The sequence below is a fragment of the Pan paniscus genome, chromosome 9 (genome assembly GCF_029289425.2).
Source record: "Pan paniscus chromosome 9, NHGRI_mPanPan1-v2.0_pri, whole genome shotgun sequence".
Taxonomy (NCBI): domain Eukaryota; kingdom Metazoa; phylum Chordata; class Mammalia; order Primates; family Hominidae; genus Pan; species Pan paniscus.
The window spans coordinates 20,183,512-20,198,609 of record NC_073258.2 but is presented as its reverse complement, the minus strand read 5'-3'; the positions used below and the strand labels follow the sequence as shown (position 1 = coordinate 20,198,609).

Below are 15,098 nucleotides of genomic sequence, written 5' to 3'. Positions count from 1 at the left end.
GAGAAATGTGTCATTAGATGATTTTGTCATAAGCAATATAAAGTGTACTTAACAAACCTAGATGGTATAGCCTAGTACACACCTAGGCTATGTGGTTTAGCCTGTTGCTCCTGGGCTATAAACCTGGACAGCATGTTACTGTACTGAATACTGTAGGCAATTGTAACACAATGGCTGATCAGTTATCTGAAAACTATTTATGGAATTCTTTGGCTGCCTTCCTGGGTCCTGTTGCTACCAGAGCAGCCCTAAGGCATTACCCAAAATTGCACAGCTGGTCAGTAGCAGAGCTGGGACTAGCACTCAAGTCTATCTTGTGCTATTCAGAAGGAGATGGTGCCTGGTTCTCAAGGGGCTTTCTCAAGTGGTTGCTTGAGCTGTTTGCCAGACAGGGAGACAGCAGCTAAAGGCAGAGCAACAGTTTTTTAGTTCTCTTGGTTACCAGTGCTCTGTCCCAGGTCTTGCCTTTCTCAGGCAAAATATGGTACAAAAGATTAAAGATGATACATCTGTATATGGCACTTACTATGAATGGAGCTTTCAGGACTGAAAGTTGTTCTGGGTGAGTCAGTGAGTGAGTGATGAGTGAATATGAAGGCCCAGGACATTATTATATACTACTGTAGCCTTTATAAACACTATACACTTAGGCTGTAAATACTGTGCACTTAGGCTACAATAAATTACACAAAAAAATCTCTTTCTTCAAATGTAAATTAACCATAGCTTACTATAACATGTTGCTTTATGAACTTTAAAAAACTTTTTTACTCTTATAATAACACAGCTTAAAACACATTGTACACAGTACAAAAATATTTTTAAATATATTTTATAAGCTATTTTCTATTTCTTAAATTATTATTATTTTGCTTTTTAAACTTTTTTGTTTAAAACACAAAGACACACATTAGCTCAGGCCTGTACGGGGTCAGAATTATCAATATCACTGTCTTTCACCTCCACATCTTGTCTCACTGGAAGGTCTTCAGAGGCATGTATGGAGCCATCATCTCCAATGGTAACAATGCCTTCTTCTGGAATATCTCCTGAAGGACCTGCCTTTTAGGAGGTATTTTTACAGTTAACTTAAAAAAAAAATAAGTAGAAGGAATGAACTCTAAAATAACAATAAAAAATATAGTATAGTAAATACTCAAACCAGTAACATGGTCATTTACTTATCAAGTATTATTACATACTGTACATAATTGTATGTGCTAGACTTTTATATGACTAGAAGCACAGTAGGTTTGTTTACACCAGCATCATCACAAACATATGAGTAATGTGTTGTGTTACAACATTATCACAGCTACTATGGCAGTAGGCAATAGGAATTTTTTCAGCTCCCTTATAATCTTATGGGACTACCATTGTATGTATGGTCCAGTTGTTGACCGAAACTTGGTGATGTTTCGGTCAACAAAATAGCATGACTATATTTTTATGGTTTTATTTTTGGCATCTAAATCTTCGATCCATTTGGAATTTATCCTGGTATAAGTCAGGTGTGCATTCAGCCTCACAATTTTTTAAATGGCTGATCAGTTATCTCAAAACTGTTTATTGAATTCTTTGGCTGCCTTCCTGCGTCCTGTTGCTACAAGAGCAGTCCTAAGGCATTACCCAAAATTGCACAGCTGGTCAGTAGCAGAGCTGGGACTAGCACTCAAGTCTAGCTTGTGCTATTCAGAAGGAGATGGTGCCTGGTTCTCAAGGGGCTTTCTCAAGTGGTTGCCTGAGCTGTTTGCCAGACAGGGAGACAGCAGCTAAAGGCAGAGCAACAGTTTTTTAGCTCTCTTGGTTACCAGTGCTCTGTCCCAGATCTTGCCTTTCTCAGCCCTGGAACTGATATATTCGTTGCCACTACCACACCTGGCCGCTTGGGGCACCATATTTTCCTCTCCAACAGGCCAGAAACGTGATAAACCTTTTACATTTAAGAAAGATGTTTCACAATAAATACAGAGATTTTTTTTACAGAATCTTGCTTATTGCTCAAGTCACATTTCTGTTAAGTCATACATTTTCAAGGCATAGCTTCAAATCCCAAGATGTAACTTTTTACCTCTCAATCAAGGTGGATTTTTCACTGTTCCTAAAGAAGCGACATTTATATCACTCCACAGGAGTCATTCTATATGACACCACAGGTGAGGGTGCCAGGCTGTTGAGGAGGCTCCCATACTTGCTAAATTACTCTTTCGTGCTGGTCATTTTAGGCACAAGGTTGACCACCTGTTTAGCACAATGCTCTGGTCCTTTTAGGGTTGCTTACAGTAGTAGAAACTGCATTTGTGACCCACTGCACTTGTTTACAGTTACTCAAGAGGCTTGAGGCCTTGTGAAAGTAAATCTAATGTGAACTCAAAGAGGAAAATACAAAATATTAGAGCAAGTTAGAGATAGCCTTCCACTGTGCGCCATAACTAGAGTTATGGTGATAACTCTCTGTGTTATCCTAGGCAGTTACTCTCCTTCTCTGGGCCTCTAGAATCCCCATCTGGGAAATGTGGGAGCTGGACTAGACAATTTCTAAAGTCTTCTGCAACTCTCAAAGTCTGTCTTCATGTCCACAAACTGTGTTGAACATCTTCATAGACTCAGACCATCTATACTTGCCTTGCATGCAATAGGTGCTTCAAGTGTTTGTTAAATACTCAATGAACATTATATGCAATATTTCCTCATTCTCTCCTTTCAGCTTACTAGTGGCTGATGATATGCCATGTAGTGTTATGGATGCTGTGGAGGAATACAACATTCATGGAATTCACATTCATGGAACTCACATTTAGTGGGAAAGAGAGCTATGGGAATTAAATTTGGCCATACTTTGGACTTAAATACTGAATGAATGAATGAATGAATGAATACAAAGCAGACCAGATAAGAACTAGGAGAAAGAATGAAGAGGTAAGAATGATTAATTTTGGAAATCCTTGTGGAAGAAGTGGCTCCTGAGTGGAGGAAGGGTAAAGAGCAGCATTCTGTGCTGAGGGATAAGCATGAGCAAAGGGAAAGAAGGCTCTAAAGTGTGAATGGTTGAGGGACAAGTGGTCAGCCAGCAAAACAGCTTAGGACCAGGTCTCCAACAGCATGCTGAAGGGCATTGACTTTATTGCTTAGACAGTGTAGAACTATTGTGGGTTATTTAGGAAGATTCTTCAGAAGTTGACAATTATAGCAGATAAAACTTTTTTTTCGCTAAAGGAGAATACCTTTTTACAGAGTAAAACTGAAGTGATGTAGTTAAGTACAAAGTGCTGACACTATTCTGAACATTTTGCATATATCATCTCACTTAGTTATCACCATGCAGGGTAGAAAGTAGATAGAAATTGTCCCCGTTTTTCGGATGAGAACTCAAAGAAGTAGAGCCCAGAATTCAAACTAAGGCCTGCTGACTGCAAGGTCTGCACTTGCCGCTTCTTGTGCTGCTCCCTGCAGAGGTTTGACTTAGGTTAATTAGCATATCAAGCAGCATAAACTGAACTTTTAATATGCATGTGGCTTTGGAAGACAGGAAAAAGCAACAGCAGAGCTAGCATTACTGATGGTACTTGTTTGTAGGGGCAGAGACCAGCCCCCATCCTTTTGTCTTATCTACCAGAGCATAGCAACTAGGGGACAACCACATGTGACATTGGGCAGCTTTGACAATGGCCAAGCAGTCCAGCCCATGAGCCTGCTCTGTCCTTCCTTAGACAGGCACTAGCTTCCTGAGCCTGGGCAGCACCATTGTATCTGCAAAACTCAGACTCACAGTATTGCCTCTCCGCATCCACAGGCCTCAGCTTATGTTAGTGCCCCTCTGTATCACCTGTCCTATGACTGCTGTCCCTGCTGCCTCTTGCCTCTGGAATCCTCTGTTCCTCCTTGGTGCACCTAAAGCCCTTAAATGTAGAACAGCTGTGACTATTCATTCACCGTGCTGTCCCTGGGCAGTGCTTTAGCAACATTCGGTTTGCCTATTTGTCCATTCATGAATTCATTTATTAAGAAGCTGTACCATGCAATAGAAGAGTACTGGGACAGAATACCTGAGTACTAGACAAGCTGCTGACACCTTGGGCAGGCCACTTTCCTTCTACAGGCCTCCTTTTCTTTATGGATAAAATAGGAGAATTGAGTAAGATAATCTTTGAGGTCTCTACTAGCTCTCTCACTTTGAGGCTGTTTTGTTTAGCTGTAAATTCACACCTTCATCCTAACATGGGGTTAGGGAATGCTTCTTAGAAGAGATGATCCTTGAAGTGGGTCTTAACGGATGAGTATGAAGAAGAGAAAGGTATTCCAGGGAATATGACCAACATGAACAAAAGTATGGAGAAGGCATGGCAAACTGGGGGAAATGAGGGCCTCTGGAGGGGAGCAGAGCAGTGGGAGACAAGGCTACAGTGATGGCTACGTTCAGGTCATAAAAGCTTTAATGTCAGGCTAAGGGACTAGAACTTCATCCTGTGGGGTAAAGGTGCAGGAAAGGTTTTAAAGCAGAGAAATGACTTGATTTGATCTATTTTTAGAAGCTAGTACTGTTCAACAGAGAAACCTGGGAGGAATGGCAGTGGTTTTAATCTTGTGGCTTTGTAAGATATTAATTTGGTAAGTTTTTGCTTTTTAGCGAGACAAGATGCTACCGACCTATTGGATGGGGGATGTCATGATTTACAGTCTGACTGTGGCTCTAGAATCCCCATCAGACTCCTTTATCCAGATTCTGCCCCATTCTAGTTGCAACTCCAGGCCTAGGCCAAAGCCAGCCCTTTTCTCTTCCCATGACAACCAAGCCAAACAGCTGACTTAGGAAGCTCCACAGTGTAGCCCTTGCGGCACGCATGCATGTGTCAGTAGGTCCTCATGTGTGCTCACTGCTTCATAGTGTATCAGGCTCTTTGACTCACCAACTCCTTTCATTCTTACAGTAACTCTGAAGTTCTCAGAGAAAGTACAATCCCTACTGTACAGTGGGGAAATGGAATCTCAGAAGGATTGCATGATTTGCCCCAAGCAGCATAATGTAGTGTAAGGGGCATGAGGCCTTGGAGTTGTTAAGTCATGGGTTCCATTTCCAGCTCTGCTGCTTAATATCTTAATATCTGACCACGGGCAAGATTGCCACCCTCTCTAAACTGTGGGTTTCTCATCCTTAAAGACTGAGATAATAATAGCTTCTGTATGTGTGTATCATTGGAGCGAATTATGTGGTTTATGGAAAAGCTCTTGGCACAGAGTAGGTGCTCAGAATGTCTGTTTCTGTTTCCTCTGACTCACTTCAGTGCTCTTTCTGGTGTTTCGCCTTGCTTCCCATATGGCCCTCTTTGTCATCTCTCTTGCTCCTCTATTCTTAAGTCAATGCCACAGACATGCATTACTGGAAATGTTCTGCCTGGGTACACAGTATGAAGCTAAGCCTTGTGGATGAAGTGAGAGGACATAGGAAATGGCCCTTTCCCTCACTGCTTGCTACCTGATTATTGTGGGTGTTAGGGTGGAGAGGGTTTAGCCTTCACTCTTGAAACAAAGCTGAGGTGATCTGACCATCTCATGATGATCCCTTCTTCCTCCTCAGGGAACTTACTGTATGCCAAGTGCCGGACTCAACTCTTACACTGTCTCACTAAGCTCTTACACACTGTTACATCCACTCTGTGTGTATCTTACATATGCTTCTGTATTCTTAACATGTAACCCTGTTCTACAGATGAGGAAAATGAGGCTCAGAAAAGCTAAACATATTAAGATCTTAAACTCATATTTGAGGAAACCAGGATTTGAGCTAGGTTATCTGATTCTGGAGCATGCACTCTTAAATTAGATTACCTTTTGTTTATTACAAAATAGTGTATGTACATAGTTTAAAAATTTTTTAAATACTAAAAGGCTTAGTAATGGCAATTTCTGCCTCATCTTTTCCCACTCTTTTGTCCAATTTCCGGAGCCAACCATTTTGAATTATTTTGGGGTGTCTATCTCTATATTTCTAAACTAAATGTCTATTTAAGATATCAATTTTAAAATAAATTTTATCTGTTGCTTTCTTATAAATAAAAATTTAATTATCTTATACCACCACCTTCATTTCCCTTCCCTCCATCCTCACCTGTAGTTAAGTCATTAATCTATTATTATGAGTAGTGTAAATACTGTTCTCACTGCTAAGCCAAGTAATATATCATGATATGGTTCCTATGCTATACTTTTCTTTTCCTGGAGTTAAACTTGCCTGTTTATTTTCCCCTTCCTTTAACTGACTTTCTATATACCAATTACTAATTGTTCCCAAATGCCTCCAAAACATCTATAAAACACCTCTTACACGCTTTGCAACATGGTCAAAGACGTCAACTCTTTCAGCAGTCTCCCCACCCCCACTTTCACCACATGCCACTCTGGGGTTCAGCCTTTCTGTTCCACTCTGAAATGGTTACTCTAGGCCTGCACCGTGGTTACGTGATGACTTCTCTTTACCATTTCCCTGTGTTAAATCCCTGTTCCCTATCTTCCTTCTTCTTTAGATTAGTCTCATTTTGGTGGGGCACAGGACTCAGTACCTTTCCCGGAAAAGAGGAGTTGAAGATAAATTTTTTGATTCTTTGAAATTCTGAAAATATACTTACTCTATTTTCACACTTGATTGACACTTTCACTGTTTGTAGAAATCTAGGTTGGCAATTTTTTTCATTCTGACTTTTGCATGCATTTCCCATTGTCCTCTAGCATCTAATGTTACTATTGAGAAGTCTGCTGCTTTTTCTAATTCCTGTTTCTTTGTACATTGCCATTTTTTTTTCCTTGAAATTCTTAGGAACTTCTCTTTACTTCAGTGTTTTGAAATTTTATGATGACATGCCTTGATATGTATCTTCTTTATTCGTTTTTCTGGTATTTATTGAGCCTTCTCAGTCCAGAGGCTTAGGCCTGCCAGTTCTGGGAAATCTTTCTTGAAATTGTTTTACAATTTTTTCCTTATTTTTCTTTGTTCTATCTTTCAGGGACTTCTATTGAATGTATATTGAATTTCCTGACTCCTAATTTTCTTATCTTTTCTTTCCTCTTGGGCATGTTTTTACTTTTCTTACCACTTTGTGAGAAAATTTTTTGACTTGATCTTCCAACTTTTCTAATGGAACTTTTATTCAGCTATTATTTTTAATTTCTAAGGTTCTTTCTTATTTTTAATCCTTTAAAATAGTTTTCTTGTTTATATTGCCATATCATCTATCATTTTTCTATGGATATTAATTATAGAGTTTAAAAAAATGTTTTCTTCTCTGCCTTGACTCTGTTTTTTTCCAATTTTTAATTTTCTATTTCTTTGTTTTGGGTTCTGTCTTTCACACTGGAGACTGTGCTTTATGTTTTTTGTTTGCCCTGTAGATGCATTATCCACCTTTTTTCACACTCCATATATCCCTAGGGAGGATGGCCTCTCTATGGCCTGCATCAACTGGCCCTCTGGCTTCTGATTGGGTTCAGCTAATGAGAGGAATGGCAGATCTCAGGACTGAAAAACAATGAGGTCAGGGTATTTATTCTCCTAGCTTCTCCCTGCTTACCCGCCATGGCTGCATCCCTCTATCAGGGATTCCAGTCTGGTGTCCCTCTCCTTAACTTCACCCTCTCCAATTCACCCTCTCCAAGGGTAACCACTCCTTTCCCTTACTTCTTCAGGCTTAGAGGTGGTAGAGCTCTAGTTTTATCTAATAGTCCTGGAATATAAACATTGTCCATACCTCTGTAAATGGTTCCTTTATTAAACTCTCACCTGCTGTCCAGTTTGATGTGGTCTTCTGCTGAGATTCTAACTGATACAGAGGTTTTCCTCTCTAAAGATCTGATGATCTTTAGCTGGCTGTTTATATTGAAAAGAGATACTACATGAGACTCTGTGGGCATGGGGAGGTTGCACTGGCTGCTGACTTCCTTGTAAGATGTTTGGACTGATGAGTTGGGGAAGCTTTTCCATTGGTAAACTTCCAGAGATCAATATTTATGAACTTTTCCCCTAATCTTCTGTCTTGGGGTGTATATGCTTAGTTGTTGACTTTCTGGAGCAGGATGCTGGAAGGGGGCTGGGGGGAGTCCCATCATCCTTTACTTAGACTGTCACTTACTCACTTAACCCATTTGTTTCATTCTGATCCTCACTCCCACCCTCTGATGACTCTTTTTCCGGGTCCAGGGCTGCCCTGGGTCAGTTTTGCCAGATAATAAATGTGTGGTGTTCGTTAGGTATAGCAAGAGATAGGTTGCCTAGTTATGTGTGTTGGGGAGAATCTGGGCGTCTAACTACCCCCCATAAATATACTTTCAGGCAACCCCTCTGATTTCAGCCCTATCCTTACCCGACTTTCAAAGACACTTGGTGCTTCTCAGTCCTGAGGCTTTTCATTGTCTTCCAAGACAAAATTTGTTTCCTTCTCACTGTTCCCTGCAGCAGGCACAGGGTTTCAGCCTCCTCCACTCTGCATAATCAGTTACCTCCTTCATCTGTGGTATTCATCTGAAATGTGTTGAACTATCTTGTTTCTTCTTCTATTCCTCTTTTCTTGGTGGATTCATACTTTCTTTGTTCCTTTACAGTTGGCTTAAGAGGGTTTTGGAAGGAAATAGAGATAAAGGTATGGGCTCAATCTACCCCGATTAATGGAAGTTCCTACTACTGTTTGTAGGCCACAGCTGAAAAGGATAGAGAAAGTGGTCCCACAGTGGCCCTGAGAATGTGAGGCAGGCTGGAAGTTGTGTGACTGCACAGTGTGACAGAAGGGAAGCCACTCAAAGCTGAAGCCTTGGCACCGTGGCCTTTGTATTTGTGAGTTTTGTGAGTCTGTTCATTTTATTCAGGCAGCACCTCTGAGATGAATACTTCTTGTGAAGGAAATTTACTAAGATCAGTTGGGAACTTACTTGAAGAAGTTTTCACCAAATGGCATTACATAGCAAGAAGGGGGGAAAATATGGGGAGCTCTTAGACAGATGCTTTTTAAAATTTTAATTTTGCCAAATGGAGAGGGTAGCCAAAGAAGATTTATATGCTTCTACTCTGGGAGGGACTGCTTTTCAGAGCGGGGAGAAGCAAAATCTTAGCTGATCTAATGTAAGAAGAGCCCTGGGGTCATAGAACCACAGACTTTCATGGTGGAGGGGACTTCAGAAACAGCCTAATCTTTACAGAAGAGGAAATTAAGGCCTAAGTTTGGAAATGATTTGCCCTAAGTCACACAGCAAGTTATGGGCTATGTCCAGAACGGTCACCCACAAGTCCTAACTTCAGCTGGCACATTACACCCCTCTGGAGATAGAACGTCAGCAACTTTAGAGGTGAGCTCCAAAGGTCCCACCTTTGTCACTGTGACCTAGCAGTCCATGGCCTCAGGAGCCCTTGACTTGGCTTGTTTCTGGGTAGTTTCTGCTACTCACCCACACTGGAGATATTATATTCTCCATTTCCCTAGGCTGCATAGGTTTGTACCAAACCAGTACTATGCCAAATTGTAGACCTGTTTAGACATGTTTCCTTTTGTTTCATTATTTTTGGGGGCTCTGCCAAGGCTCACCATATGAACTCAAATGTGGTTTAAGAAACAAAAAAAGATAATGACTTCAATAGCTTGGCTTTTTAGGAAAGTTAAGGGGGAAGAAGAGTCCAGGAAGCCAACACACTGTGTGACCAACTCTCAAATATTTATTGAACCATAATAACAGTAATAGTCAACATTCATCTATGTGTGGTTTTACACATTTTACATACATTATTAATTGATTCTTTACATCAACAGTAAGGTAGGTACTATTATTATACCTGTTTCACAGATGGGGAAACTACGGCAGAGAGGGTAACTTGCTCAAGGAGGAGAACCTTGTCCTGGGTACTCTGCAGCTTAAGGACTTGGGTATCTAAAGACACAGGTTCATAATTAGCAATATTCTCTCAAATTATTCAGTAACAGATTGTTAAGAGCTGCAAAGGGGTCTCTTTTGGCTGCCAAAAGGCTCCAGCTGCAGCCTGTCTCCATGAAGGCATAGAAGGGGAACATTTCACTTTTTCTGAAAACTGGGAATTTATATACACAAAGGATGATGAATTCAGGATCTAAAGGGTGGAATATGAACAGAAGTCAACAAAGTAATGTGTAATTGGGAATCAATATAAGAGAGGGCCTAGTGGTAGAAATGGTAAGTCTTGGGTATTGACTGAGTCAGCTTGCACTAGGGAGGCCAGAGCACAGGGGAGCCAGCCATGGCAGCAGAGATATTGACAGAGGGTAAAGGATGAGCTTGTTAGTTATATTGCCTTTAAATTGTCAGTGGGATAGGCAGTGGGGTAGTCTGAAGACATTCCTATAAAAGAGGCCTAGAGAGGAAATTTGTGGGTTAGGGGTGGGGATGTGGTTTTCAGTATCTTGCATTACAGGACCACATCTGTGCCCACACTGCAGAATAACCTTTGTCCATTCTAGAGAGAGCCTGCAAAGTACAGATGACCATGGTATACTTGGGAATGTTGGGTTTATAGAATTAAAGTGGGTTGGTGCTGGAAAGGATCTCAGAAGCCAACTGTTCCCAATCTTCATCTGTAAGTGAAATATTCAAGTCTTAGAAGGGGCAGTGATATGTTTCAGTTGTGAGCCAGCCAGAGGACATGCCCAGGCAGACTAAGAAAGCAGATCTCCCACCACTCAGCCCAGGCCCCTTTGCTTCAAATCGTATCTCAGAGGGAGAACAGTAGTTCCCCTTATCTGCAGTTTCACTTTCTACAGTTTCTGTTACCTGCAGTCAGCCACAGTCCGAAAATACTCAATGGAAAATTCCAGAAATAATGCAAAAGTTTCACATTTTGAGTAGCGTGATGAAATCTCATGCCATGTCACTCCATCCCACCCAGAACATGAATCATCTCTTTGTCCAGTGTGTCCATGATGTATATACTATCCGCCTGTTACTGTATAGGAAAAAACAGCAAATATATATAGTTTGGTACTATCTGAGATTTCAGGCATCCCTTGGGGGTCTTGGAACATGTCCCCTGAAGATAAGGGGGCACTACTGTATTTAAAACTGTGACAGTTTCCAAATCCAGTACTGACTGTCCCCTAATGAAGATGTCTTTTTAATCTGGCTCCTTAAACTGTCCAGGTACCTTTGTTAATCTTCAATTTTAAAATGAAATTTAAATTACCTTAAGTAATTTACTCGCCCTCCAAAGGCTCCAGTTGCACATCTATAAAATAAAGATAATACTCTGGCTCTCCTACTCCCCCGCTTTACTTTATATAGACCTTCTGAGGTTGTAACAAGTACAAGTATGGTTAGAAAAGAAAGATAATAATTTTGTATAAAAAGTAAGAATATTATAGTTTTAATAGTTTCATTATAATTTTCAAATGAAGTTGATGTGATTTTGAGAGGGACACTAAGTCCATGAAAGAAACTCAGCTCTGCTCCTTCCTAGCAATGCAATGTTGAGTGAATTATAACCTCTTTGAGCCTCAGTTTCCCTATGTAGATAAAGAATGAAAATGCTCAGAGCAACTATGACAGTTAGACGGGATAATATATATAAAGGACCAAGCTTAGTGCCTGATGCTTGACAGAAGCAGTAAATACAGATTTCTATAGCTCCACATCCTTGCCAGAACTTAGCATGATCCAGTTATCAATTTTTACCTGTCAAAGGTGAGAAACAAAATGTTATTCTACTAAAATAAGAATTTAGTTTTAGTTTCAAAGACAGAGTGTGTCAGTCCAAGTTCAACTAGAGAAACAGACCCAGAAAGAGATGCAAATTAAGATATTTTGGTGAGGAAATGGCTTGTACAACTGTGGAGACTGGCTATCAAGCTTGAAATCCACAGGGCAAACTGTCAGAAAGGACAGGCAGTGGCAGCAGAAATAGGAAGTAGGGAAGAGATTTGAAAGCCAGTGCTAGTCAGTAATTAAGTGGCCTAATATGAAAAGTATTGAGAACGGAAGGGGAAGAATAGGCAGGATCAAGGATGTGGTACCCTTTTCTCCTTGGTAGACTGGGTAGATATGTCATAATTGAGAAGAGAGATGCCTGGAGAGAGGAAAGAATAGGCTTTGGGCAAGGTAATGAATTTATTTTTTAGCACAACTGAGTGTAAGATGCCTGTGGAACAATAGGCATCTTACCCAAACAGGACTACTTGGTAGAAGGTTGGAATGAAAACTTTCAGCTCTGTAGAGAAGTCGGGGAGTTGGTTCTGTAGAGAAAGCTTGATGAAGCAGAGCTACTTAATTACAGTTTTTTTCTTTATGTATATGTACACAGTGTTTCTGCTAAGTGGCTCTGCTATAGGGTATGGTGTTGTGATAGCTTTAATTATGTTATGTAAGTGTCACTATTCTGTGATTATTTTTGCTGCTGCAATAATTTGGCCCAGGGCAAAGACTGCTTTCCTGGTCCTTTTTTTTTTTTTTGAGACGGTGTCTTGCTCTGTCCCCCAGGCTGGAGTGCAGTGGTGTGATCTTGGCTCACTGCAACCTCTGCCTCCCGATTTCAAGCGATTCCCCTGCCTCAGCTTCAGCCTCCCGAGTAGCTGGGACTACAGGTGTGCGCCATTGTGCCTGGCTAAATTGTGTGTGTGTGTATATGTTTTTTTTTTGTTTTTGTTTTAGTAGGGACAGGCTTTGCCTTGTTGGCCAGGCTTCTCAAACTCCTGACCTCAGGTGATCCACCCGTCTCGGCCTCACAAAGTGCTGGAATTACAGGCGTGAGCCACCGTGCCCAGCCTCCTGATCCCTTTTTATAGGGACGAACTCACCTTAGTAGACTTTCCAGATTCCAAGAAGCTATTGCAAAGGTTGAGTCCTCAATAGGAACTCCATACGTGGATACATGGGAAGGCTCTGTCTCCCTGAGGAAAAACCAGATGGAGTTGTCCATTTCTGCAGAGTGACCTGAAAGCACATAGCACCACGTATGATTAATGACTTTGTGTAGCAGCTCACTGCCCCAGTAAACAAGGCCAGCCCAGTCACGTTGCCTGGGAAGAAGCACTGTGTGCTCTTCCTCAACCCTAGACCTCGTCTTAACAGGTCTACAGATAACAGATGGGGGTGTGGTGCCTTGGGAAATACAGGAGCAAGGGGAAGGAGAAGAAATGAACATTCACTTAACATTTCTCATGTGCCAAGCAGTGTGTTGGGCACGTTCATGATGATAATGATGAAAACAGTGACAGCTAACACTTACTGATTGTTTGCCTTGGTGCCAAGCACTGTTCATGTATGGTATTTTTTTTTCTATTTAATCATCACAACAACCATATGAAGTGGGTACTATTGTTTGCTATGTTTTACAAGTGAGGAAATCAGAGCAGAGATTAAATGAGTTGCCTAGGGTCACACAATTATGTAGTAGTATATATCTAAGGTGGGACTTGAAAAATATTCCTGAGCCCACAGTTCCAGACTCTGTGCTACTACTCTCTGATACTGTCACAGCCACTTTCCCCTCCCTGGTCCTGTCATGCAGAGGGGCAAGACTACAGAGTTCTTTCTCTGATAGTTCTCATGGATTTCTGTCTTCACTTTATTGGGTGAGTGGGTTATGGGAAGCACTGAGCGAGAATTAGGAGACCTGGGTTCTTATCCTACCCTCGGTCTGACCTTGAACCTCAGATCTAACCCTCACATTCTTCATCTGTAAAATGGAGATACTAACATCTACCAGGGTATTATGAGGATCAGATGAATAAATTGCTAGGAAAGTGTTTATGTAAATGCTGAGAGTTACCCTGTTGCATCTGTACCTACTTCTTTGCTTTTCAGAATATCTTCTTTCCTGTTACCTTCCCTGACCCTGACTCCTTTTGTCCTTTATTATGATTTATGACATTTTTATCACTTAAAAGTCTGTGATAATCATGCTTAAGGCAGGAGGCCACTGAAATTCTTACATAAATAATTCCACCTACCTGAGCCAAATGGAGGGGGTGAGGTGGGGTGGTGTGTAGCAGATTTAGCAGCTGCTGAAGCTATAACCAAGAGAAGTCTCCTTGTCAGTCACAGGAATGAATCATTCAAATGGCTGCCTTGCTGGGTCCTTCCCAGAGCCAGAAGGTAAATTAGGGAGCAATGTTGCTTTCATTACTCATTAAGCTTAAAATGAAGCTCTGCCTCTTTGCAATGTAGCAAGGATTTCTGTTTGAAAGAGCATGGGTTCGGGAGTCAGACTGACCTGAGTTCATTCAATTCCCAGTATTGCCACTTAGTAGCTGAATGACCTTGGGCAAGTCATCTTACCTAACTGGGCCTCAGTTTCCTCCTCTGTACATGCATCCCAAGGTTATTGTGCAGTGCAGATGAGATCATGGGTATAAAGGGCCCGGCATGGTACCACACACTCATTAGACTCTCAGCAGTTTTTACTTTGCTGTGTCTCCAAGCTGTGGGAATGAACACCTTAGGGAGGTAGATTTGATGGGGAGTGAAACAACCTGGTTTCCAGAGTGCAAAAGCAGAGAACTCAGTAATAGACATTTGAATCACAGGTCTATTTTTAGTTCAATCCAGCCTAAGATTTCAAAATGTGGGTTCTTCCTTGTGTCCCTTCATCCTTTCTGTGTAAGCAGTGGGGGTGGGGTTGTCCAGCTTCTCTGAAGGCACGTACTCCTGCCATTTCAGTCATATCTTTTTCCTCATTAGTGTCCAGCACAGTCACCTTGGATACATCAGCTTAAAAATCTGCAATAATGCATGAATGCAAGTGTTTTACTCTAGTCTTCAGCAAGATTCTGTCACTGCCACGCCAGCCTTTAACTCTCCAACTTTTAAAACTTTGGAGAAATTTCATCCATAACCCTCATCCATGTTTCTAGTATGGCTGACTTCATGACTTTGGGAAGCGCAGCAGTAAATACTTTTCTACCAGGTCCTGTCTGTCCCTTCCCTTCTCAAAATGCACATATCCCCACACAGGGCACCACAGTCACAGAGCAGCCTCATGTGTGGGGGCTCTATAGAGCATCCTTTTACTCATGTGTCTTACAGAAGAGAGATGCAAACTACTAGATACACAGGAGACACATAATAATTAATGTTTGTTCATTTCTTCCTTGCAACAGCTC

The 15,098-nt window shown here is 41.3% G+C and overlaps 2 protein-coding genes across 19 annotated transcripts in view; one reads left to right on the top strand and one right to left on the bottom strand.

Moving 5' to 3' along the window:
- The window catches only part of SERGEF (secretion regulating guanine nucleotide exchange factor), a 225,110-nt gene that overhangs the window by 146,630 nt on the left and 63,382 nt on the right, over positions 1-15,098 (top strand). The gene's annotated exons all lie outside the window — the stretch shown is intronic.
- The window catches only part of KCNC1 (potassium voltage-gated channel subfamily C member 1), a 127,639-nt gene continuing 116,499 nt past the window's right edge, over positions 3,959-15,098 (bottom strand). Inside the window, exons 3-4 of the mRNA XM_034932245.3 lie at positions 12,792-12,927; positions 3,959-10,948 (exon numbers count right to left, since the gene is read on the bottom strand). Of these exons, the coding sequence (XP_034788136.1) occupies positions 10,900-10,948; positions 12,792-12,927 (185 nt within the window). The 3' untranslated portion in view covers positions 3,959-10,899. The remainder of the gene's footprint in view (positions 10,949-12,791; positions 12,928-15,098) is intronic.